This window comes from Gopherus evgoodei, chromosome 2 (genome assembly GCF_007399415.2).
Source record: "Gopherus evgoodei ecotype Sinaloan lineage chromosome 2, rGopEvg1_v1.p, whole genome shotgun sequence".
NCBI lineage: Eukaryota > Metazoa > Chordata > Testudines > Testudinidae > Gopherus > Gopherus evgoodei.
The window spans coordinates 227,007,493-227,035,199 of record NC_044323.1 but is presented as its reverse complement, the minus strand read 5'-3'; the positions used below and the strand labels follow the sequence as shown (position 1 = coordinate 227,035,199).

The following is a 27,707-nucleotide window of genomic DNA, read 5'->3' as shown; positions in this document are numbered from 1 at the left end:
GCCAACCCCTGCCTTATACTGAAACTGAGTTTAACTTCAATGTCAAAGTTCTGGGAGGAGAATATAGAGTGTTTCTCACCTTTGATGGATGCCTTCTGCGAATTACCATTTTCTAAAATACACAAAAAAGTTTTATACTTGTTTGCTGATAAAGCTACTTAAGATGTCTAAATTTATAATCACATTCAGAAAGAATTTTCATATTCTCAGCCATAACTGGTCATTTGATATCTAGAATATTATTATAATGCAAATTCTCTTTACTGGAATACTTACTTTTAGCAATTAGCTCTCGCTCAGTCTTCCCATCATCCTGGTACTCATCTAACCATCTTTCATTGTAAAGAGATAATAATTAGACTTATGGCAATTAGTAATTAATCTTTTTATGAGGAATCTCAGCATTATTTCCCCTCCTTTCACCAATGTTTTTTGTGCATCTCTTATCAAGCTAAGCCTTGTAAACACTTACTGGGCCAAATTCTCTGCTGGTATGAATTGGCACAGCTCCGCTCATTCAATGAAACTATGCCAACTTATACCACAGGCAATGGGATTCCTCATGGTAGTTAGCACTACACCTGGTAGTTACTAGTAAGTATTGGCAGGTTTCTTAGATTCTAAGATTTACGAGGCTTCTAGAACTTCTATGGACCGGGCAGCTATGAAGGTGAATTTCACCTCAATATTGCCCTTCATTGTACATTATAGAATTTAAGGGCTTAACCCTAAACTAGACACACTACAAAAATACCCCCACATACTTCTTCAACTGATCCCCCTATCTCATATTAGAACATTTTATAGCCATTACATGAGTTCTCTTATTTAAAAATACTGGTAATCATTATAAGCTTCCAACTTACTAGCTCCCTTTTGCTGCATCCTATACAACTGCAATTCATTCTACTCTCCATATACAAAGTAACTATGTGAATAAAACTCTTGTGCACGGAGAGAAGACTACACTGCATTATGTTTAAACTATTGTTGCAATAAATACATTGATTAACCTTTGTGAATTCTCTTCTAATCCCTTCCAAGGAACCAAAAGATCACTAACCATTTTTAAAAACAGACAGGAAACTTAGGTTCATTGGTAGCACTTAGGTTCATTGGTAGCAGGCAAAGAATTACAGAGCCCCTCTAGTTCTATAGATAATGTCTCTAACCTTTTTTCTAGTGCTTAATAAGTTCTTTTTGACAAGGCAGTTTTATAGCAAGTCCACAGTGTTAGTCAAGTATTCCTCCCTTAGCAGAAATCTTATAAAATCTCTCTGACATTGCAGAAACAATTGTCTACTCTTCAAATAACCAACTTTAATGTAAACCAAACTAATTAAACAGCCTAATAGATTTAAAAAAACTAATCATTACAATACTAGTTTTAGAGAAAAAAATAGTTATTAGCTAACAATTTGCAGGATTTTTGCAAATTGAATTTTTTTTTTAAGCTAGAGGGGAGTTTTCACATAAAAACAGATAATGTTTCCTTTCTTAACTGAATTTCTAATTGATAATCAAGATTGTAAGACAACCCTCACCCTAAAAAATGATTGCACTGACATGAACAAGTATTTTGTAGTCAAATGTATATGTACTCCAAGTATTTGGAAAGCCTGTACTGCAATGCATAATCTGCTTGATTTTAAAATATGCTTCTCTGAATCATTTCTATAGTGTTAGATATAGATATAATACACACATGCACATATATTTACCTATAACTCTTTCTGCTGCAAACTATCTGAAGTTTATATGGTGGTTGCTTCAACATACAAATTGCTGAAGGCTAGGTTGTTGTTTGGGTGGCAAAATATCTGGAGCAAAAGAATGTTTAGTGGTTCTGACCAGAGGCTGAGAGAGTTGGATATTTTTCAATTTTGCCTATGGCAGCAAAATTCTGGAGCCCGCATTGAGACAGGGAAATAGACCTTTGCTAAGTGAGCAGAAACATTTTAACTATCCTCTAAGACAATATCAACTAACCTTTTTTTTTTCACTTAGATAGATATAAAATTCTCTTCAAAGATTTCCAGTATATTAGGTTCACTCTAATGACCATTAGTGACTGGGAAATGCAAAATGAACTGGCCTAAATCCATATGATTGGAAACTTTTAATGTAATATTTTTTAAGGAGCAGAGAACTGAAATGTTATTTAGTTTTATATGATATGTACATGCAAGGTTAAGGAAAAATTATTGCATCTTTTCACCCACAGAACATTTGGCTTTTGACCTTTTTTATCTTATTCCATGCCCTCCCATGCTGATCCAGCAGCCTTTTCTGCATGGCTTGGAGCAGAGAATTTTGTTCACCCTTTACTCCCTTGAAGACTGCTGGGCAGGATTCATATATTCAGGCTTTGTGCAGGCAGCAAAGTGGTTTTTTTAAGTGTTTGGCTCCTGTCTTGCAATGTTTTCCTTAAACGGCTCACAGTATAACAACTACAATTCTGATTTCCCATCAATGGCATACCTGTTACAGGGAAACACAACTTCTTGATCATCATCTTCCTCTTTAAATTTGACAACCACCTTATCAAGGAACCATCCATTGCCTGGGTTGAAATGACAAAAGTTTACTTGCAAGTTTGTATTTTTGTGGAGAAAAAAATTTTTTTAAGAGAAAAGCTGAAACAACTGCTTTCCCAACAGCAGATCTCATTAGGTCAAAACTCAGCTAAAGAAGTGAAAACATTAATCTAAAACCCTCACAAGATTCCCATTCTACTACTAAGGCACAATATTCCTAAGCATAGGCAAGAGACTATTTTGATTCCAGCAGAATATTCTTTGTGTGGAGACAGGGGTGTAGTAGCATCTGTAAACTGCTACCACCACTGCCACTTCAACCTATGCTCTTCTATTCCTTTTGTTCAGGTTCACATATGGGGACAACATTCTGCTTGTGCAATTTACCATGATTCACTGCAGGAACCAGAATCCTTGGTCATTTGAGAATGAAGTACATGACATTATTAATTCAGAGAGACTGGATTAATATATAACATCCTCATTCATGTGTGTTCTTACAATAGCCTTATACAGTCTCTAAAAAATATAAGCTTTCGATCTTGAAAAGAGTTCAATGAAAATCATTTTAATTAAACCACCAAGGCCAAGTATGGTGTAAGAAGCAAATGACTATTAGATTAACTAATTCTGACTGAAAAAAAATATTGAACGTAAGAGGTTCTTCTATTGAAGCGAAAACCTCTTCACTAAGCCTTTCAAATTTGTGTTTTCTTCAAGCCTTTGTTTCAAAGGCACATTTTTGTTCAGCTTTTTCCTTCTATAAAGAGAGCAAAGCACATTCTTAACTAAACTTCATATAAGTTATTGCCCAAGGTAATCACATAACTTACATTTATGTAACACTTAGATTGTGAAAGATTCAAGCATTTAACAGATTAATCATATAGAGTTCACTTACCTATCACCAAACTACCATTCACCAATCACCATTCTCTGGGGCAGAACCCAGTAGCCATTCTCTACCAGCAATACTAAACAAGTGACTAGCAACTTTTTGGGCAAGACATACATAATAATCACCATTTTAAAGAGAGGAATTGAGTAATAAGTTAGTCAACTGAAAACATAGGATGAATTTAGGTAGGCTGAATATAATTACCTAATTTAAAATTTGGCCATGATGCCCTGGTTAACACTAGCATTGTTGCAAAAAAAAAAAAAAAAGTTTGAGAACTCATTTTCACATTTTACCCAAAAGATATTTTCCACAGGACAGCGGGCAGGGCATTGGTCCAGTACTGACTCAAAGGGAAGAATATCACCTACTGAATCATCAGAACACCTCGAGGTGCACTGGGTTTTTTCTTAGGCAATGCCCATTCCAACCAAGTATTAGGAGCAGAAGGAAATTATTAAATGATTTGAAGTAAATTAAATGATTTGAAATAAATGTTTTGAAGCAATCAGATTGTGCATAATGCAAGATTAAGTAAATGTACAAACTTATTGTTTGCAGCGCTGTTGTAGCCATGTTGGTCCCAGGATATTCGAGAGACAAGGTGGGTTAAGTAATATCTTTTACTGGACCTGACAAAGAGCTCTACGTAGCTCGAAAGCTTGTCTCTTTCACCAACAGAATTTGGTCCAATAAAAGATATTATTTCACTCACCTTGTCAAACTTATTATTATAACCCTTATCCTCCTCCTGGCCTTCCCTCCAATTGCTTGTTACATTTATCCCTTGTATCTGGTCCTTAATTAGACTGTAAGCTCTTTGGAGCAAGGACAATATGTCTACATAGAGCCTAAAACAATGCAATCTGATCCTCAATATGAGTATTGACTAAGTTTGGTCCTGCTTAGCTTAGGAGATCCAATCTGATTCTAGCCTGCAAATACTTTATTGTAGCACTTTCGAAATGTCAACTCTTTTCTTTTACACTATGCCAGTGATTCTCAACTGTATTACAGATTGATACTGATCTCAGGACCCTGTAGGAGGCTCTCCTCTTATCCGCGGATATGATCAAGGCTACTCTCATTTTGTTTGAGACCACGCAGAGCATATATAATGCCATCCACAGGAACAATCCCACATTACCCAGTACACATGAAGCAAATGGCCTAGTGCTGCCAGATTCTCTCTGCGTCCTCGTCACTGCTAGGATGTTGTTCTTATGGTTCTCTGAGATTCCACTTGGTGGCAAAGTGGCAGTCAAATCACTGCTCTAACTTTATTCTGTACCTCATTTTCATTCACTGTCTATAGAAGAATCATTTTATCCAGCTCTGTATGAGTTACCCTTGTGAATTCTTCTGTGGTACTCCGTAGGACAAATAAATAGCACTCTGTTATAAATCAGCTTGCAAACCAACAGCTAACTGATGTTATTCGATACTACATCCCAGTTGTCTTTTGCTGCCCAATACCATAGCTTTCTACAATCCCACCATTGTGACCAGTCTGCGGGAATAAGTACTTGTGTCTCTTTTTTATTCTTCTTACTGAAAGGCCTTTTGTAACACTTTGTATGAAAGACGTTATATATACAAATAAAGAGTATTGTGTTGTAAAAACAGCTCACAAAACAGATTAGTCACTAGAAAATTAACTCCTACCTGGACCAGTTCCATTATGGCTAATCACAAGTTTCTTCAGGTCTCTTAGTGATACAGCCTTTATGAAGAAGATATCCACCTGCAGAATCATCAAAATGAGATTGATAAAGGCCTTTATCATGTAGGTCCTTGCATGACGTTCAGTGGTATGGACAAGATTGTTGCTTCCAGATGCAGCTTAACACTTAGCCCTCTGTTCTGAGTGGTAGCAAGGAGGGTAAAAAAGGGCAAAGTATGGCTGGGGAACGGTTATGTTTTAGGACATCTGGTGTAAGTATGATTCTCACCATGTTAATGAGACATTTAGCAATGAGTTCCCCTCTTGGGTTGTACACCTACTGCTGGTGAACAGAGAAAGAAGATGCAAGGTAGTGTTCTCATTCACGCAGGATCAGGTTTTGCAGAACTTCCTCTGCTGATGATTGCATTTTATTTGGTGCCTATAAGTATGATGCTGCACATATCCTAGGCAGGTTCAAGCACAAACTGCTTGAAGTAGCATTAATATATAAAGGTGCTTATTTACTGCAATCAGAGGTGTGATGGCTGATGTGTAGACATACCTGAGCTAGCATTGATTTAGCTAGCTTGAATTACAATAGCCACAGCAGCAGCACAGGTGGCAGCATGGGCTGTACAACGCCACCTGAGATCCTGGGTATGTTTTCAAGTGGCTGGCCTGTGCTGCTGCCTGTGCTGCCATAGCTCCACTGTTCTCGTTATTCAAGCTAGCTAGATCAAAGCTAGCCTGGGTATATCTACATGTGCTGTAGTCACACCTCTGATTGCAGTGTAGACATGCCCTTAGCAGCACAGAACTGGCATGGCCTCCTCTAAAGGCCTCCTCAGCACAGAACTATGCTACCTCCTCTAAAGCCTACCGTTTAGTGTATCGGTTCAGTATGCCCCCAGTGTAGGGAGCGTGTTGGGGGCAGTAGTAGCATGTAACTTGATTCTAAGAATTACATTAACCTAATCAGGGAACAGAAAGACTACCATAACCCCATGACCTATGTGTCCATTCAAAACTAAACAGAGCATGAATTTTGAATATCCAATACTCACAGTAAATTATTCATTCAGAATCTACAGGCCAAAAATTATTAAATAAATTAATTCTGTGAATAGTTTTGAATAAATATCTGAGACAACTGAACTGCTCAAGGATAAATGTGTAAACAGAAAATATCTACATATGTTAAAAAAAACTATTTGCTACAAATAATTTGCTAGCATTGATCAGTTTTGCACATTTTTTCCTTTACCTGTCCACGCTGAAACTTGACTTTATTATTCTTAGCTCTATGCAGCTTTCGCTTGCCAGAATCTCCTCTCGTTCCAATGAGAGTGGCGTACACATTAGAATCTGTTTCAGCACCAAGTTTAGATCCAGTATATACATGGAGTTCATAAATCACCACTAAAAAAGGACAAACATTTGCATTATTTTTCTTTCTAATGTATGTATATATGAACTTTTCCTTCTATAGGTGGCCAGAGGATGGCACGCCTTCTGACCTGTTTGTAATTAGCCACACCAATCCATATATCCATCACTTCCAGGCTCAATCTGTAATATTCTGTACCTAAATGTGAGACCACTGACCTTAAAAAGCTACAGTTTGCTCTGAACAGAGCAGCCCAACTGCTCAAAAAACAGGCCATCAAGTGTGTGTCCCCCAATGCTCTATTTTCTTCACTGTCTCCCTGCTGAGTACTAGGCCAAATACAAAGTTTCAGCCTTATTTTTCAAAGCCTTTTGGGATAATGGCTTAAGTTACCTGGGGACTGTTTCACTCTGCATGATCATGACCTCAGACAAAGATCTATGTTCCACTGGAAACATGGGACTGTCATCAATAAGAGTGAAATTAGTGCATGAAAAACACAGAATTTCACCCCAAGAAAAGATCAGGATGATCATGAACCTCAGCACTTTCACAGCAAGTGCAAAACCCACTTCTTTGACTCAGCCTTCCCACAATAACATCACACAAGCAAAACAAACAAAAAACGCAAAAAACAGCTGACCAGACAGGAGAAGGAGAGAAAGAAATATATGTGACATGTGCACTTCAATAATTTTGGGACTTGACCAAACATCATGATAATGCCACCTTATGAGAACTCACACATATATGCATATACACATTGTCTGTACTAGGAACAGTTTGACCACGACCAGCTAAAGGTGGTAAACTCTATTTACAGTAGGTGCTTTAGAGTTATTTTATTTAGATATTTTGAAGTGCAGTAATATTACCATAATTGTCCAAATAGTACTAAAACTTCTGTTTCACAATAATTATTTCCAAAAGTTACATATTACTATATTCTGCTACACTTTTCAGTTATTAAAGGTTTTTAATATAACTTTTTTTTGGTCCTAACTACATCTTAGTGGAATCTATCCATTCAGTTTTTCTATTCTAATCATAGCTGGTCACTAGTGCTGCTATCGAGTAGAGAGATTACTATTCCAGTAATGGAGATTTTGAATAGCTCTCTGGAAAGAAGAAAATTCCTAGGGGAGCACGGGAACACACATTTAAGCACAATCTTTAAGAAAGGGACAGAGGAGAAGCCAGGAACATATAACAAACTATTTTGACCTTGGTATTAAACAACATACTATAAGCATTAATTAAAGATACTACTATTATTAAACTACTAGTCTTACTTCTAATAATAATGTGACATTTATATAGAACTTTTCATGAAAAAGGATCCCAAAACACGTACACACACATACACACAAATCACGTCACCCACCATGGAAGTGTAGCCCTTACCAAGGTGGAATGCAGTGGTTCCTTAACAGTACAGAACACTGCAGAAGCATTTAGGACAGGAAGTTAAGAATACCAACATGTGTATTTGCAGCTGCAGAGGGAATTTAGGTATTAGAATACGGCCATGACACTTAGAATAGCACCTGTAACTCTTGCAAAAAGTGCCATAGGATTTTTAACTACATTGAACTGGAGTCTAAGCCAAACAATAGCATCTCCACGTCCAACGCTTGACCACCAAATAGGGTGTAGGATAAATATGAAATTATAGAATTCGAGTTAGCTTAAGTTTGGCTAAGGAAATATGTGCGTGGTAGAGAAAGACCCTGACTAGCAAGTAGAAGGAAGGCCTTGAAAATAATAAAAGGCATAAAGCCAGAAGAAATGAAGCAGGGAGGATGACTGGTTCGAAGAATAACTAATGAAATAAGGGAAGATTTCTAAATAGGAGATATCTGACTGATAGAGGTGACTGCAGATGGTTTTAAATAAGACAAAGAAAATCTGTCTTAAAATGAGCCAACATGGACCTTCCAACACCACATACCAGTGTTGAAGCTTATGTGAATCCAGGTGCAATGGAAAAACTGTTGGGCAGGAAGTAGGAGGGGAGGAAAGGCCTTGGGAAGAAAAGAGGCTGTTAATCTTAACTGGATTAAAACTGGTAATAAGAGTAAACTGTCTCAGGTTAGTTTTTAGATGAAATCAGTACTTGGTTGTGACATCATTTGTTTGCTGAGGAGTATAAAGAAGTTGACTCTTAAAAGGTTCATTGCCAATAACTCCCTGACCACAGTGGAGCCAATCAATATGTGTCTGAGAACCCCGGGGTTTAGCCCATATGAATAAATGTTTATCTATGTTTTGTTACTGTTTGGATGTACTAAATTGTTTATTATTTAGGCTTTTTAAGGCATGTTTAGAGCAATTGTACAAGTACCATTTGGCCTTTGGATTTAATAAAGGAATTTATAAATAAATTAGTGTTTGTGGTTTCCCATATTAATAATTCCAAATATTATTAATAATTCCAACATAGGCATTGGTTCAGTGCTGGCTCAGAGGGATGAGTGCCACCTCCTGAATCGCAATCACTACTTCCTGCAACATCATGGCTTTCCTTGGAGCTCTCCCATCATATTTACTAAGACGAAGCATACTTGGCAAATGAAAGATAAGACCTCATCCCGACAAATACATAACTGAGAAATTTTCAGTTCTATATCAAAATGATTTTAACATGATACCTCATAGTATATTAATATTAGTGTACAGATTAGCAATAATAAAGTAGAAGACACTCCTCTTGAAATAATAGGGAACTGTTCAGATGATGGAGGGCAGAACATAATGGTAGACCACTATACAGGAGGAAAAAGCAACTTGTAAAGAAAGAGCTACAGTGATCAGGATCGTACACAATACTTTTTGGGTCAAATATCCAAAAGAACATCTATGGGTTAGATTCTGCCACTCTTACTAATATCAAGTAAGCAGATCTCCTGGACTATTTGTGGAGGAAGGTACTAAATGTCATTAGTTAGAGTGGTGGAATCCGGCCCAAAGACTGAACTTGCAATTTTGCACCCTTACCATTCACACTCAAAATGTTGACGTTGCAAACCACTCGCAGGTGCTAACAAAAGGATGCAGACTTCTAACTACATAATTGTGCCAGCAAATTAGGCAAACGTCTATATTATTTGCACCTGCAAGTGATTTGCAGTCTTAAAACTGCAAAGGCAAATAACTGGCACACAGTTTTAGCAGCCTATTTGAAAAGTAAGCCCTTTAATAACAAATGACTCACAGGAACAAAGTACAAACAAGTTACTTTGGGGGTGACATCAAACTGAATGAGCAAATATAGGATGTACAGGAAGAGAATTAGAAAGAATTGCAGTATAACACAGGGATACGAGCAGATCAATGGCTCATATATTAAATGTATTAAATAAAACTGTAAAACCATGTGATAACCAGGGAGAATATAATAAGAGTTGAATGTAACTTTTCAACGGATACCTATCTGAATATTCCACTTAGAGTAAGAAAGATGTGTATATTGAGAAAATATAAAGCCAAAACAAAATCTCTTCACCTCTTTGTAACAGACCTTCATCTCACCATCTAGAGAGTTTTGGCTTGATTATATACAGACTATCTACTCTGTCTAATTTAGAATGGAAGTTCTAAACTCTTGGGGCAGAGATCATGTCTTACTCTAGGTTTTGTACACACTAACAATGCTCAGTAAATAATATAATAAAGTTAGTAATGGAAAACATGTTTTGATTAACTGATAAACATAAAAAGTGTCAAGCAGAGAATCTCATTCAAAGAATCTGACAAAGGATGACTACAGCAATTCCATCCACATGGTCATTAAGTGGATTGTGAATAGAAAGCGTCCTTTTGCCCAGATGGGGACTTGCACAGACACCAGCTCCAATGGACACTGGCTATAATCAGACCTACTCGAGGTCCTTTGTGTTATGGAGCAGCTGGATAAAAGGGATGTTAATGTTCAAGCCCACCTAAGCTAATTTTGAGAGGATTGTATGACTTTGTGATGAGGGTATAGCAGATATGGATCCAGGGGAGAGACACGATACTGCAGTGGTTTATTGAAAGCTGGAAACCCAGGGCCAGAAAAGGAAGCTGCTTTTATCTACAGCCTGGACACAATGGCACCTTTTCTGCAATTTCCATAAGTGAAATTGCCTGTGTGTAGTTTTGCTGTTGATTTGGCTATGTCTGTTCAAGGTAAACAGGGCTTGTTTGCATACTATAAAACAGTGGTCCCCAAACTGGCCCAGGCTCCCTAGGGGAGCACAGAGGAATGTTTCGGGGGGGCATGTGGTAGGGCCCGGGCCAGCTGCTATGGGTGGCAGGGAGGAAGCACCACGCTTCCAGCCATGCTCTGCCCCCAAACCAGCTCTGCTCCGAGCCCCGCTCCTCCCCCCGTCCTGTTCAGCCCCCAGTCCTGCTCCACCTCCAGGTCAGATCTGCCTCCAGTTCCAGTCCACTCCCAACACTGCTCCACCCCCAAGCCCCAGTTCTGCTCCACCCCCAGCCCAACTCTACCCTCACTCCCTCTCTGTCCCAGGCCAGCTCCACCTCTAGCCCCAGATCCTCCCCCATCCCCAGTTCCACCGCCAGCTCCACCTTCAGCCCATGCTCTGCAGCTGAGAAACCTTGGCTGTGCAATAATGGAGGGGGGTGCAGCCAGATTCTGTTAATGGTAAGGCGGGGTGGGCAGTGACTGGAAAAGTTTGCACACCACTGCTGTAAATAAATAACTTACACTAGGACATATCCTAAATCTTTGCATCATTAGCTTCTCTTCCTGACGTGATCCAAAGATCCAAATCTGCTGCTACTAGTCAGCAAAGGGCCAAAAATATAACATATTTAAAATTGCTACTTTTTCACATTGCCATAATATGTCAGTCATAAAACTATCATAATTAGAGCCTGATGGGCCTGATTCCCCAATCAGTTTCATTCCAGTGTAATTCCACTGATTTCAGTGTAGTTATGCCAGCAAAAAACTGCTGTAACAGAGTAGAGATTTAGGCCTTCGCTCAAAAAAAAGCAGAGGAAATATTGGAAAATATACTCTAAATAGAACCATTGAATGCAAGCCAGTAGACATTACTTTAATATTATGAGAGGGATTTGTTAAACTGAGTTTAGACTGCTGTATCTAATATGAGGGCATCAAAGGGATAGAAAGGGTCTAGAAAAGGGCAACATGATTTAGGAGGATTAATTAATATAGAATGGTTGGAAAAACGAGGATAGCACTTGCTACTAAACTGACCTTTTGGAAAATATACGATTGAAATCTTCAAGTAGCTATACAAGGATTCTTTAAATAAGCTCTAAAATCAAATGGAGACAACCCAGGACTTGAGGTCATGGACTGAAAAGTTGAAACAAAAGAGGTAAAATGCTTTCATGCAGAGGATGGTGAACTTCTGAAAGCCTCCATCAAAGACAGATGTAAAGGGAGCTACAATAGGCATGTTCAAAAAAAGAACTGAACGGTTACTTAACATTAAAGACTATTACAGGAGTGCAGTGAGGAGAGACAGTGCTTAGGTATGTACCTTTCAGGCCTTAACAATTCAGTATTTTGCTAACTATTGAAATTTTATCATGCACCTTGTGTTATCTGGTGTTTTTCTTAAAGTCCCAGCTGCTAGAGTCCAGCGATTACATGAGAAACTGAGTTATCATTTAAAAAAAAGTCTCTAGCTCCTGTAATTGTGGCCAAAAAAAGCTTGAAAGGTGATCAAAGTGCATCAAAATGTCTCAAAAACACCTGTCAGGGATGGTCCAGATAATACGTAGTCCTGCCATGAGTGCAGGGCACTGGACTAGATGAGCTACCAAGGTCCCTTCCAGTCCTACGCTTCTATGAAAAAAACCAGAGAATCTAAACTGTATTATTTTTTAAGATCTAATGATTTTGGGGGCCTAGCTTGTGGTTTTTGATATGTGGGATTGGCAATACTGTTTGATCTCAGGTAATCAGTGAGAGACATTATAATCCCCATCCTGCAAGCACTCTGCATGTGGAACTCTTCCTTACTTCAAAGGGAGTTATCTGCATGGATGACTTGCAAACTCAAACCCTACATGTCAACATTATTTGTCAGTTTTGCCCACTGTATATATTTAAAAGTATTGTGGCCTGTTTTGTTTGAAAGACTAAACTGATGTTGACATCTTAACATGTTTAGGAAGGTGGAAGAGGCATATCCGATAGTATTAAAATGGAAGAATAAGAAACTAGAAGTCACAGCTCTGTAAATGTTTGTCTTTTCTCTCCACATATTATATACATCAACATTCCAAACTCAACACTGTTCAGAGTAACTCTATTATCAGAGTTTTAAAATCGTCGCTCTCACCAGTTTAGACTCACAGCTAATAGCAGATGAATTTAAGATGAAGTATAACTTACATTTTGTTCACTCAGTCTGCATATGGCATAAGCTTTTTCAACATTTACAGTTGTGTGATCATAATGACACAAATTGCCCAAATTATTTTCAGATCAGGTAGCTGCTATTAGTTCACCTAGCTGCTATTTCACATTAAATTTTCAGCAGACTCTCAACAATTGTTCCCCAAAAGGTGTAATTTCCCCACTACCTGGCAAGTGATAAATACAAACATTATGGCATGGAACCATTTCAGTCATGACTCCTCTTCCACTTCTTTATAATTTCCTCTGTCATTTTATTTCCTTCATTTGAACTGATACTGTAAAACGTACCTGAAAACATACCAGGCAAATATTGTATGCAAAAATTATGCTGGAATTTTAAGCAGGGCCGGCTCCACTGGTTTTACCGCCCCAAGCAGTGCACCGAATTGCCGCTGTGGACGGCGGCAGCAGTCCATGTGCCTTTAGGGCGGCTTGCGCATTTGCGCGGTGGCGACAGCTTCTGTCTTCAACTGGAAGACAGAAGCTGCGCGACTGCAGACAACTGAACACAGAAACTGCTGCCGAATTGCCGCCGCTGCAGAAACATGTGAGCCGCCCTAACGGCACACAGACTGCTCCCGCCATCCGAGGTGGCAATTCAGCAGGCTGCTTGGGGGCAAAAACACACAGACTGCCGCCCCTTGCAGATTGTCGCCCCAAGCACCTGCTGAGAATGCTGGTGCCTGGAGCCGGCCCTGATTTTACGTATTGCAGGCTTAGGCCCTAATGCACTACTCATAGGCATAAAGTGATTAATGCATAAATGTTTTCAAGATCAAGGCTACAGACTGATATTAAAGTTGCCCACTAACTGTAGCTGTGGTCACAATACTCACTGTAACCATTATGTTTACAATCTCTTTCTTGGCAGCACCATCACTGCTGGCAGGACTTCTGGAAATGATGTTAAAGCAGTAAAGAACCAATATTTCTAACACTGTAATACAGTGGTATCAAAAGATGCAAGAAAATAAATATATTGTGTTTCTCAAGGGGTTTGTTACAAAATGACACCAGAGAATATAGGAATTCCCATAGTGCCTCAAACAAAAAGTGCTCTATGTAGTCAGATATCCTGATATGTCTGATAATAGCCACAGTCAAATGCATCAAGTGAATGCAAAAAACCCAAACATATCTCTATAGTACACATATGTATGCAATGTGGAAGACAATTTCTTACCGATCTCAGCTATTGATCACCTTGTGCTATGACACATGTTGATTGATACCCATGATTTTATCTTAACTTATGTAAAGGAAAATGCTAGTCTTTGTACTATAAAGGAAACCTTTCAATCAGGAAAAAGTGCAGGTATTAATTTACTTACTGTAGGTCAATGGATGCCTGCCTCAGATTGAATTTTTCCATAGATACTTGGAACATCTCTAGTGGTAAGATGGTCATAAACATTTGATAGTGATAAAAGTAATAACATTTGGACTTTTAACACTTTTGGTCACTTTTTGTACCATCTTATGATAGATGTGGTCCACTGACAACACTAGGACCACATAAAATCAGCCATTTTTGACCTGGTGCTTTAATAGACTGGACATATTATTAGGAGACTATTCTAATGCTGCTCTCTGTAGCTGCTCATAAATTTCTCAAAACAATTTTTTTCCCTGATTTCCCTCAGTCCAAAAGTGATTTTTTTTTAAAGTTTGAGCCAAATTACTTCAACCATTTTTGATGTACTCAAGCATGGACAAAACAGATTGTTCCCCTTTATGTTCACATTACACAGCTTGCATTTAGATCATTTAAAAACAAATAAAAACATTGACATTTCTTGTGCTCTATAGCTCTTTCAGATCAAAAGCTTAAGCCATGTTTGAAAAAAAAATCAGTTCTGCAGTCATGAGTATTTAAAGTAAAATTGTGAGTACTTACAGAATTTTTTTTGCCTTCTAGTTTTTTTTTTTTTCCTTTTTTTCCTTTGTTTTTTTTTCCCTTGACACAATTCAGGCCACATTTGTTAGTTTTAAGCATCTGTCACTTTAATAACTATTGAATGGATTTTCTTTGAGTTTGTTTAGTGTGACCAGATGCCTGATATTAGGGACTTTTGTCTTATATAGCAACTATTACTCCCTCTCTCCCCTCCTAATTTTTCATACTTGCTATCTGGTCACCCTAGTCACTACGGGATCAAACCAAGTCACGTCTGAGGAACCCTGATTCCGTAGGTGTAAAACGATGAACACTGGAAGTCAGTAAGACTGTCCTGAACTGCAGGGAAGGAGTTCCAAGTGTAATGGGAGTGACATGAAAGAGGCACTCAGACTATGAGGGCTGGTAGGTCGGGAAGCAGGGAAAAAATAAAACCTGAAGTGTAGAGGCAAAGGCAGAGTTATGCAGAACCCTGAAGGGTGAGAAGTCTGAATTTGACATGGAAGATGAAGGGAAGCCAGTGAAGGCTAAACAGGGATGAAAGCATCACTCTGAGCAGGAAGATTATTTTAGTGTCAGCATTTTGAACTGACTGGCCTCATGTAAGGAGACAAACAGGAGGAAAAGTTGTCAAAGTCAGAAACAGAAGGAGATGAAAGAAGAGATTTTAGAGATGATGTAAGGAAGAACTGACAGTAACTGGTAGCAGTTACCCCTGGATTTGAGGGAAGGAATTGGGCAAGCAGAAAGTGGTAAGGGAAAGAGGAATCAAAATCAACTCTAAGGTTTCAAGTCTGTGTTGGGAGGATAATGGAGTTTTTAATGGAGAAAGCAGGGAGAGGACACCGTTTAGAGGGAAAAGGTGAGTAATAAGGTCAGTGGCAAAGAACAGAAATAAAAAATGCAATGCTTCCTGAGTTGAGATTATAAAAATACTTTTCCATTTTGGTTAATGTTTTTGGAAAATTATTATTATTTTTTAATGAAGTGAATTTAGTGCTGGGGAAAGGTACCAGACTGATTTGAAAGCACTGGAGACAAATTATAAAATTGTATCAGGTTGTTGTTAGGTAATATGCAGCACATTATTTGTTTTGTTGCGTAAATGACTTGATATGTGGTTTGTCCAGTACTTGTAGGCAATTACCCTTGTAAATGGGAAATGCAGATGGCTAGAGTTTCATTTTCTCATTATGGAGAAATAGAAAATCCTTGGGTAGCCCTGCTGAGTTTATATTGATATTCAACTTAAATGAACCCAAAATCAATAGCTAATTTGTAGCTATAAACTTAAAAAATTATGAAATTTCTAAAATCCATATTATGAATATTTTGTACTTGCTGCATACAACTTAACAAAGATGATGTCCCTTCAAAGACGACAACAGCAATAGTGTACCACCACTTTTAACAGGGCTGAACTAATGCCCTGTTTTGAGCATATTCTCAACAATATACACAGTAGACATGAATCTCCACTACCTTGCACCTTGTGTAGCCATTTACAACTGGCCAGAGTGGAGTGTACATACAGGGCCGGCTCAAACTTTTTTGCTTCCCCAAGTGGCGAAGAAAAAAACAAACAAAAACGATTGAGTTGCCACCGAAGTGCCGCCGAAGAGGATGAGAGGGAGTGAAGGACCAGCCACTGAATTGCTGTCTCAACAATGGATGGACTGATGCCCCTTTCTATTGGCTGCCCCAGGCCCCTGCTTCCTTCACTGGTGCCTGGAGCCGGCCCTGTGTACATATCAGAATGGCAATATTTCACACTTCCTTGGCACAGTTGTAAATGACTGCCCAGTAGAGAATTGGGTCCTGAGAGTCAAATTCATATTCCAATATGTCTGTTAGTCTATAAGGTGCCACAGGACTCTTTGCTGCTTTTACAAATTCATACCTGATGCAACTCCACTAATGTCAGGCATTCACTTTCCTATTGCACCAATGGGTGGCATTTATGTCACTAGGGGTTCCCAAGAGTGATACTGCGGCTCTGTTTCCAGATTATATGGGGCTCTATTCCACCTGCTTAATCCTAATTTATGTAACACCTTAATCAGTGAGGGTGTTACTTAAATTGCATACTATTCTAGAGAATGGGGAAAAGGGCAGGGGGTTGAGGGGAAATGAGTGTGTATCTCTGTCCTTCCCAACATTTCAATGGCCTGTGCTGTGTAATAGGTCAACACAGATGAGCTGATAGTTCTTTAAAATCTATGAAAAAATTTTCTCAGTTCCAATCTGGATTGTTTTTGGGGGAAATGACATACCTCCTAAAGGTATCAGTTTGTTTACATCTTTTGGAATTAGTTGATTGTCACTTACTAAGTGTGGGATGACCCTTCTGCATTCCTACTATCTCATCTGAAATACAATTTGCCTGAACTATAACCTACATAAGGTCTAGTTCAGGGGCCTATGATGCCAGATCATAGATGCACCATCATCCTGTTAATATCAAAGGAATTCTATAAAGAAGTGATACATTAAATGATTTTTCCAGCTCCCTGTGCTATTACAAAAGCCCAGAAATTTGTTTCTTTGTTCTTTTTGATTGTTGTATGTGTTTTTTCTGCTCCACTTATAAAGATTCATGGTGTCAATAGAAATGTGGATAACCTCTGATGTCCTCCAAAAGATCCATCCTAAAGTTATACATTGCCATTTTAAAGAGAATAGCTCAAATCTGGTTTGAGCAACAACTACTCATTGCCAGATCCTGGGCTGCAGCTACAAAGCATTTTGTGCAACTTAGGAATGTGTGACATCAACCTTATTTCAGGCTATCTTGGTGTTCCCCGCTCCTCGGTCAATGTGTGCCTTTTGGTTGCTTTAAGTAGCACCAGTTGACAGTGTTTTAGGGGGCAGTTGCAGCAGCCAAGCATCACAGGAGGATAGGGATAAACTGACCACATCTCTTGGCCTCTGGGAGAGAATGGGTTTTGTCAGAACTATCACATTGACTCTGTGCTGGGAGGAATTGTCTTGTGGCTGGTTACACTGGCTTTTAGCTTTGCACTGTGGGGGTGGGTATGAACAGCTCACAAAGCAACCCAGGATACGGCCCTTCAGGTTTAATAAAAATTTGTTATAATGCAGGCAACACATACTTGACAAAAGCTCCTTTTCAGACATCCCAATTGCTACTTCTGTCCAGGTTTCTCCATCATCCTGATCTTCAGCTAGCCAGCAGTCTACAGCCAGACAAATCTCCTGGTCAGAGGTAGGGGTCATTCTTTCAAGTCTCACCTCCTCTAGGTACCAGCTAGGGTCACTGCCACTGTTGTCATGACCAATGCGGATTTTATACAGTTGCCCAAGATCTTTGAGATTAATCTGTAACAGCAAAAACAGAAGGACAGTCTGTTATAACATTGCCTTGTATTAGTTCATCTTGTACTGATAACTGTGCTTATAAATTGAGCACACAATTAATGTGTGGCCGTGGGTTTGTGCCTCTTGGAAAATGAGGCCTTACCCAATACTGAATGAGACTGTGAGAGTGGTAATGCGTGTCAAGCAGTATCTGTCACAATCAGGGTCCAGACATCCAAGGGGAGAACAAGGGGTTTGAACCCCAAAGAGTAAGAAAGACCCTGATTGTCACGGTACCTAATTGCACAAGTAAGTTAATTGACTGCAGTGGTCTATGGTATTTTCAGAATGAATAAGGGGATCGGACAATCAGGTGCATTTTTTAGGTTTCCAGAGACCATCCCTTTTTGTGGCTGAGGATTCAAAGTTTCTTTTTCAAAATAAAAATATATAAATATTTAAACAAAGAGGCATTTGCCTATCATTGCTGCATCAGAAGGTACATTTTGCAAGGCACTTTGTCGGCAGGGTAATTTTAACTATTTCTACAACTCATCAGTCTTTAGTGGACCTTTTTATCTTAATCTTTTATTTTCATGTGCTTTGGTGTCAGGGTTAACTGTTTCTGCTGTGCTGATACCTACGATGTAGCGAATTTAAACAGTAAAACACAACCATTATGCCTCACAAAATATTGCAATATTGAAATAAGAGCCACTTTGTCTGGGGCTGCAGAAGTTCGCTGAGCAATGCAGAAGGCAGCAACCTAAACACAAAAAGTAGAGTTAAGCACTTTATAGTCTCTTATCTTCCCTGATGGCTGTGACAGCTGTTGATATGGAGAAAAATCACAGAGAACTGTCTGACAGAAAAATATCTGGTTTTCTTTCACCGTCATACCAAACTGATAGTGTTCAGCATAAAAGCTGGTTAGGGCACACCAGTTAAAATAAACATAATCCTATTAGTCACTAAAAACGATGAGGGCTACAGTTTATCTTAAAGGCGCAGCCAGAGCAACAGAGGACTGTGTAATGGTCCACTACCCCAGTGCTCCTAGAAGCATTATTCATCAGGCAGACATAATGCCCTCCAGGAGTATAATGGGATGGTTGCCACTTCACTATCTCTTCACAGGATGCAGGTTGTGCTTCCTTCCTTAGGGTGACCAGATGTCCCGATAAAATGGGGACCATCCCGATATTTGGATGGTTGTCCTGTGTCCTGACCGACCTTTGGTCGGGACACAATTTGTCCTGATATTTCGCTCTGCCGGCAGCACTCGGCTTTTTTTTTTTGTCCCGATATTTTCATCTCATCTGGTCACCCTATCCTCCCTACATGGGGCCAGCTATGTGGATCTGGGTGGAGTAGGGTCATGTCCCTTTCACTCTCCATCTTGAGAGCTTTGAACTGTCAGTGACACTACATAGGCATAACCTGGGGCTTCCTGGGCACAAAGACTACAGTTGTGCCTGGACACAGCTCTGGGGCTCAAGGATGGGGGAAAGATTCTTGAATCCTCTTCCACCTCGCTTGTATTACAGAGCCAAGCCAGGCACAATTAAAGTCATATATGGCTTCTATGACATTCAGACATGAGCGGCGATGGCATTATGTATGACACTAAATCTATACACCTAGCTGAAGTTAGCAGTGTGCCCACACTAGCATCATATTTTACCTGCAGTAGAGAGCTATGGCATTTGAAAGTGGGTGGCCATAACTGACACAGATATGGGATATGGTTCTGATCCTGAGAGCCAGTGGATGGCACAGGCAAAGATCACACAATCTGATGTGTGGAAGTGCAGGGTATAAAGTGAGCTGGGTCTAACAAGGCTGCAAACCTTTAATCCAGCCTCTAAAATGTAGACTCCTAAGGTAAGGGAGTATTATAAACATATTTAACAAAGTGTCTGGGCTCTGAAATTTTGTTGTGAAGTATGTAAATTGCATTGTTAGTCAGGGACAGGCCTAGCACTTTTTGGAGACCATTTTAAGTCCTGGGCAATGCCTCTTACTTGTGGTGCAGTATTATTAGAGGTAATAAACCAGGTTCAATCCTACAGCTCTGATACCAGGCTTGAACTCTGGCTCATCTCCTGCATCAAGCTCTGAGGCAGGTGTGAGCTCCCTCTCTAAACATGATACTCCCATGACTCTCATTCTCTTCACTGGAGGTGCCTTTGGAGTTGGAGTCACTGATACCAAACCACTAAAAAGCCCATTACTGATACATTTTTTTAAACAATTGAAGCAGTGAACTGACTGTGAACCAGTTGGAACTGTTATTGAGAAAGAATGCAATAGCTATTATTGCTATCTTTGTGTAGGGCCCCAGAAGAACGAAGCCATGTCTTTATTATTGACATTTAACTTTATCTATAGGGCTATTCATATCCCAGAATCAATGTTAAATTGAGAGTTTTGTTCAAAAGCAAGGTTAACGTGGGAGACAGAGTTCCAAACTGGACCAATGTGGGAAGCTATATATTGTGATTCCATTCGGGCAGACCAATAGCACAATGGGGTAGCGAGGATTGGGGAGAATGGGTGGGGACAGCACAGGAAAGCTGACCAAGGGAAAGAAAAATGGCCAGTGTGAAAGTAAGACTAGTAAGGGAGCAGGGAAATGATGGGGCCTTCATCTTAGATGGGGGGACAGGACTCTTCCCTGTTACTGGGTAAGCATCTGAACAGTCAGACAGACAAGATGAAAAGGTGATTCAAGGTAAATGAAGGTTGGGAAGAGCTCTGTGCAGAAAAGAGAGCCCAGGGCTGTCATAAGCATGAGGTGAAGATCCTGGAAGTGACTGTTTCAGTCTGATTCCACTGAAGTTCTGTTTAGCTTCTCAAATGAATGTTTCTGCTCATATACACTGGAAGTAGGGGTGCTGGGGGTGTAGCAGGACCCCCTGGCCTGAAGTGATTTCCATCATATACAGGGTTTACAGCTTTGTTTAGTTGCTCTCAGCAATTATAAAAATTGTTCCAGCACCCCTGTTTCTGTGACTTCGTAGTACTCGCAGAACTCCCTGACATTCCAAGGGGGCACAACTTAACTGAAGTGAAATTACATCCACATATGCCAACTGTGAATTTGACCTGTAGCGTTAAAAAGCAAACAAATGGATTTGACTTGATAAAACAGCAGAGAACATCTCTATCCAATCTATTCAGAAAGGACTGGAGGTGTTCATTTTTTGCTGGAAACCAAGGCAGGAATGCTAATGACAGACAGCAAATCAGGTATGTATGATGTTCTGAAAGGACATATAAAAACTTTACAAGTTTAGTCCATCTGTTGTAGTTTGGGGTGGGATCAATTTATCTTGCTGTTAGATCAGATCTCACACTGGTTTCACAGCAGTACTGACTTACTAAAATGTTGCTGTTTGCCAACTGGAATGCTGTCAAACATATGTCAGATTTAGCTCTTGCAGTGCAATGCAGATGAAAATGCTCTCACAATTACACTGTACTGCTAACAATTGTTTTTTTCCATCTTAAGGACTCCATCTTGAAGTTGCTCCTTCATTTCCAAGGTTGACTAAATCATCTTGAACTACTGCACAGATCAAATGCAAACTGGCATTTACAAATCTACTTTCACGCCCAGAACATTTTGTAAGTTGTTGTAGAGAAAAGTTGACTTGTTTCCCTAGTAACTAAAATGCTCATAAAAACTCTTCTAGTCTCCTTCTGTTATGGTACAATGGCTGCAAAAGTAACAATCAGTTTTATGTGGTGCTAGTCTTTCTGGCATAGCTGCAACAAAGGGTCTCAGGGAGCAGAAAGGATGGATCTTGTGGTTAAAGCCCAAGACTTTAAAAAAGGGGAGAAGGAGGATCTGGGGAACTACAGGCCAGTCAGCTTCACCTCAGTCCCTGGAAAAATCATGGAGCAGATCCTCAAGGAATCAATTTTGAAGCACTTCGAGGAGAGGAAACTGAGCAGAAACAGTCAACATGGATTCACCAAGGGCAAGTCATGCCTGACTAACCTAATTGCCTTCTGTGAGGAGATAACTGGCTCTGTCAATGAGGGGAAAGCAGTGGATGTGTTATTCCTTGACTTGAGCAAAGCTTTTGATATGATATCCCACAGTATTCTTGCCAGCAAGTTAAAGAAGTATGGGCTGGATGAATGGACTACAAGGTGGATAGAAAGCTAGCTTGATCATCAGGCTCAACAGGTAGTGACCAATGGCTCCATGTTTCGTTGGCAGCTGGTACCAAGCGGTGTGCCCCAAGGGTTGGTCCAGGGGCCGGTTTGGTTCAATATCTTCATTAATTACCTGGAGGATGGCATGGACTGCACCCTCAGCCAGTTTGCAGATGACACTAAACTGGGAGAAGTGATAGATACACTGGACGGTAGGGATAGGATACAAAGGGACCTAGGCAAATTAGAGGATTGGGCCATAAGAAATCTGATGATGATCAACAAGGACAAGTACAGAATCCTGCACTACTACAAACTAGGGACTGAGTGGCTAGGCAGCAGTTCTGCAGAAAAGGACTTAGGGGTTATAGTGGACGAGAAGCTGGATATGAGTCAACAGTGTGCCCTTGTTGCCAAGAAGGCTAATGGCATTTTGAGCTATATAAGTAGGGGTAGGACCAGCTTTAGGAACTGCAGGGCCCGATTCGAATACCCAGCAGCGGTCCGGGTCTTCGGCAGCACTTCGGCGGTGAGATCCCCTGCCGCCGAAATGCCGCTGAAGATCTGGAGCAAGTGAAGGACCCCCCGCCGCCGAAGTGCCGCTAAAGACCCGGACCACCACCGGGTATGTAAAAAAAATTTTAAAATTAAAAAGGCGCCTAAGGTGCAGGGTCCTCTTAGGTGCAGGGCCCGATTCCAGGGAATCAAGAGAATCAGCCTAAAGCCAGCCCTGGGTAGGGGCATTGCCAGCAGATTGAGGCATGTGATCGTTCCCCTCTGTTCTGGAGTACTGTGCCAAGTTTTGGGCCCCATACTACAAGAAGGATGTTGAAAAATTGGAAAGAGTCCAGCGGATGGCAACAAAAATGGTTAGGGGTCTAGAGCACATGACTTATGAAGAGAGACAGGGAACTGGGGTTATTTAGTCTGCAGAAGAGAAGAATGAGGGGGGATTTGATAGCTGCTTTCAACTACCTGAAAGGGGGTTCCAAAGAGGATGGATCTAGACTGTTCTCAGTGGTACCAGATGACAGAACAAGGAGTAATGGTCTCAAGTTGCAGTGGGGGAGGTTTAGGTTGGATATTCGGAAAAACTTTTTCACTAGAAGGGTGGAGAAACACTGGAATGGGTTACCTAGGAAGGTGGTGGAATCTCCTTCCTTAGAGGTTTTTGAGGTCAGGCTTGACAAAGCCCTGGCTGGGATGATTTAGTTGGGGATTAGGTCTTGCTTTGAGCAGGGGTTTGGACTAGATGACCTCCTGAGGTCCCTTCCAACCCTGATATTCTATGATTCTGTGACTGGGAGATAGACACCCAGGGTTCTATTCCTAGTTCTTAGCAACAATTCACAACCCCTCATGCCTTGGTTTCCCAACCGAGCAGGCTAATAATACTTACCAACCTCACATGGATACTGTGACACTTCCTTCATACACTTTGAGATTCTCAGGGGGAAGGCACAATGCAAGCGTAAGGTATTCTTATCTGTTAATATTAAATATGCAGCTTGTTTGAATTTCACTCGGGCCAAGTCTGATTTTCACATAGTTTGAATGACAGAATAGGAATAATGGATGGTTGCTCTCTAATTTGACTTCTGTAAAGCAAGTGTTATTGCTCAGGGATAATGTGACATCATTTACAGGTTTCTAGTCTTCCTCTGACATGTACATAGCACCCCTGTTGACACCAATGGCCTGGTATTGGTGATTTAGGCAGTAGAGTTGGCAAAATGACTGAGCAGAACCAAATCATTGTACAGGTTCAAAAGCCACTTAGTTAAACAGTACTAAAAATGTGATTGCAAGCCCTCTCTTCTTGTGATATCTCAAGTCTGGATTCTAGTAGAGTTTGGATTTGGATCTAGAGCAAAATTTCCCCTCAATTTAGTAAGTAAGGATTTTTGTTTGTTTGTATGTATCTGGAATTTTGGTGTGGCCCATAATAGCCAAGTATGGACCTAGATCAAGATCTAAACTTTCACAAAGATCAAGGGTGCTCAGATATGGGGTTAGAGGTTCCACTTTCTGGGCTGACTATCCTGAACCTATCAGATCCTCCAAACTTTATAGGGATTGTCTATCAGTTGTTACCATAACAGGTGCCATGGAATCTCCCCCCACAGAGTAATGTCAAAGCATCTAAGTCTTTATCTAGAGCTCATGTATTTATTTCAATTTTGAAACATTCTAAAGTATAGACTGCTAATTATGTGGATTTGTGCCAAGCTGTGTGATGAGTGCTGAAGGTGACAGAAAGTTTAACCTTATGCAGTTACTGCTCTTGCAAGACATACCATAAACTTACCAACCTTAACAACATCGCTGTCAGTACAATGACAACAGAAATCCATTCTCTTTATAATATTTTTCTTCAGCATTATATGTAATAAGTGCATTTACTCATCCATCAGTGTCAACATTCATTACATTTTAACAATATTTTTAGTACAACTATGTACTATGCACGGAAATGATGGACAGTACTTCTACACAGTTCCAAATACCAATTTTTTAAATATAAGTGCCTCACTTGCACCTACAATATAATACATGTGCAAATGGCTAATGGATGTATGCAAATACAAAATCTGCATACATCAGAGGGGTAGCCATGTTAGTCTGGATCTGTAAAAGCAGCAAAGAATCCTGTGGCACCTTATAGACTAACGGACGTTTTGGAGCATGAGCCTTCCTGGGTGAATACCCAATTCGTCGGATGCAAGTAGTGGAAATTTCCAGAGGCAGGTATATATAAGCAAGCAAGAAGCAGGCTACAGATAACGAAGTTAGTTCAATTAGGGAGGATGAGGCCTTCTTCTAGCAGCTGAGGTGTGAAAACCAAGAGAGGAGAAACTGGTTTTGTAGTTGGCAAGCCATTCACAGTCTTTGTTTAATCCTGAGCTGCTGGTGTCAAATTTGCAGATGAACTGAAGCTCAGCAGTTTCTCTTTGACATCTGGTCCTGAAGTTTTTTTGCTGCAGGATGGCCACCTTAACATCTGCTATTGTGTGGCCAGGGAGGTTGAAGTGTTCTCCTACAGGTTTTTGTATATTGCGATTCCTAATATCTGATTTGTGTCCATTTATCCTTTTCCGTAGAGACTGTCCAGTTTGGCCGATGTACATAGCAGAGGGGCATTGCAGGCATATGATGGCGTATATTACATTGGTGGACGTGCACGTGAATGAACCAGTGATGGTATGGCTGATCTGGTTAGGTCCTGTGATAGTGTTGCTGGTGTAGATATGTGGGCAGAGTTGGCATCGAGGTTTGTTGCATGGATTGATTCCTGAGTTAGAGTTACTATGGTGCGGTGTGCAGTTACTGGTGAGAATATGCTTCAGGTTGGCAAGTTGTCTGTGGGCGAGGACTGGCCTGCCACCCAAGGCCTGTGAAAGTGTGGGATCGTTGTCCAGGATGGGTTGCAGATCCCTGATGATGCGTTGGAGGGGTTTTAGCTGGGGACTGTATGTGATGGGCAATGGAATCCTGTTGGTTTCTTTCTTGGGTTTATCTTGCAGTAGGAGGCTTCTGGGTACACATCTGGCTGTTACTCTGTCACGTCTGTTAGTCTATAAAATCTGCATACATAATTCATTTTTTTCCATACAAATGCAAATTTCTCTTGCTAGTGACATGTATTACTCTTGGGCCAAATTCTGTTCCCACTGAAGTCAATAGAATCTTTGCCATTGGCTCAGCATGAGTAGCTTTGGCCCTATATTTTTGATAGTGAAACTTACTGAAATTGCTTATACCTGAAAACTTGACACTAAACCTTACCTGAGACCTTACTTTATGAATAAAGGTTAATTTATCCTGCGGATTCAAGGATATCATTTATCAAATACTATACCTTTTATGTTTTAAAAGGATCTACATGGTTAATGTACACAGAACAGATTCCATAACATTTAAGCAACTGAAAGCGAAATTAACTAACTCTCATTTCAACAAGAACATACTCAGTAGCAAGGTACTTCAATATAAGAATGGATGGATAGTGCATGTGAAGATTCCTTTTGGATAGGAGAGCCATGTTCACCCTTTCCAATCTACTCTCTGGTGAGGAGAAGGATAAGACTACAGAAAGTTCTCTGGAATTAAATACAGGCATTTTGCAAAGAGTTAGCACAGGACAACATTCAGATGAGTCAGCACTCCAGGACAAATTCATCCCTTGTATAACTCCACTGAAGTCCCAGTACCTAATACAACTAATAGAGTCTATGATCGACAGGCAGCTGATGAATTTCCCATAAGGCTACATCATCAACAGAATGGCAGAGAAGTCATATGTAATGGCTGGATTCCCAAAAGTAATAGAAATCATTAACTTTGGTAATTTACCTTCTGTGGCACCTGCAGATAATGAAGAAATCTATGGGAATAGAAAACATTTCCACATTGTGAGCACGCAGTTGGTATGCAATGCCAGAAATATTATAGCTACTGAATCAGCAGAGTACCAAGGGTCCAGCCATGATACTTGTATTTTCCATTTGTCTGAACTCAGCCAGATTCTTGAATTGTGGCTAATGAACTTGGCATAGATACACATTAATCTTAGAATTAGGACATGTTGCCTATACTCCCAGAGAGACTCAGGGGTCTCTGAGCAGAAGGTAATATGGACATATGAGGAATGGGCTGAATCATCACATAGGGATCAATTTGTAAAATTTTTCCATGTTCATACAAATCTTGTTCCTAGAATTAGGTCAGATAACAGATACTTAGAATAACTGTCACCATATTGCAGCCGCACTTTTCAACATTGTCTGGTTTCCTCTTGCTGCCCTCCCATCCTCTATCCAGCCTGTCATAAATCCAAGAGAACTCACATTCATTTGCTCCCTGTATAAGCTATCAGTATCCAGATTTCCATCCACCAGAAACGGACAGACACTATTCGTTATCCAACAAACTAGAAAGAGTGTCTCTCTAGTACCCACTATACATTGGCTATGGCAAGGGCAGGCGTTTTGATTCCTCCAAGTACAGCCAATAGAAGAAAGTTGTCTCAAGAATGACACTACTGGAAATACTGTTTTGATTTTAAACTACGATGACTCATGCTGATATTGAAGGGGGTGTCCAAGGAATTAGTTTGGTATCCAATACTATGATATTGGTCATTGGGCAGACACTCAGCCCCAGCACACCAGTTCTGGGAATGTTTCCCTTTAAGGCTTGGGTTTGGGAATTCTGGGAAGTAGAGTTCCCCAAGTGGGCCTGGGAGTCTTCCAATGAAATGTGTTCCACCGGAAGGAGTATATCCCCAGGAAGAGGAATAGAGGATTATGAGGTGACTCTGGAAGAAGTAGCTGGAGGTCAATATGTGGGAATAGCAGGATTGGGGCTCTCCACAGTGGCTAAACAGGCGACCTGTGAACATTGCCTGAGAGGACCTTACCTGAAAGAGTAG

The 27,707-nt window shown here is 40.2% G+C and overlaps 1 protein-coding gene across 7 annotated transcripts in view; it reads right to left on the bottom strand.

The window, feature by feature from the left end:
• The window catches only part of LOC115646790 (lipoxygenase homology domain-containing protein 1), a 313,208-nt gene that overhangs the window by 130,713 nt on the left and 154,788 nt on the right, over positions 1–27,707 (bottom strand). For 5 of the 7 annotated variants that reach the window (XM_030553098.1, XM_030553099.1, XM_030553095.1 and 2 more), the window contains exons 26-31: positions 17,905–18,130; positions 6,366–6,520; positions 5,101–5,179; positions 2,482–2,563; positions 277–332; positions 80–112 (exon numbers count right to left, since the gene is read on the bottom strand). In XM_030553098.1, the coding sequence (XP_030408958.1) occupies positions 80–112; positions 277–332; positions 2,482–2,563; positions 5,101–5,179; positions 6,366–6,520; positions 17,905–18,130 (631 nt within the window). The remainder of the gene's footprint in view (positions 1–79; positions 113–276; positions 333–2,481; positions 2,564–5,100; positions 5,180–6,365; positions 6,521–17,904; positions 18,131–27,707) is intronic. The other 2 variants (XM_030553096.1, XM_030553097.1) reach the window with 1 other exon arrangement.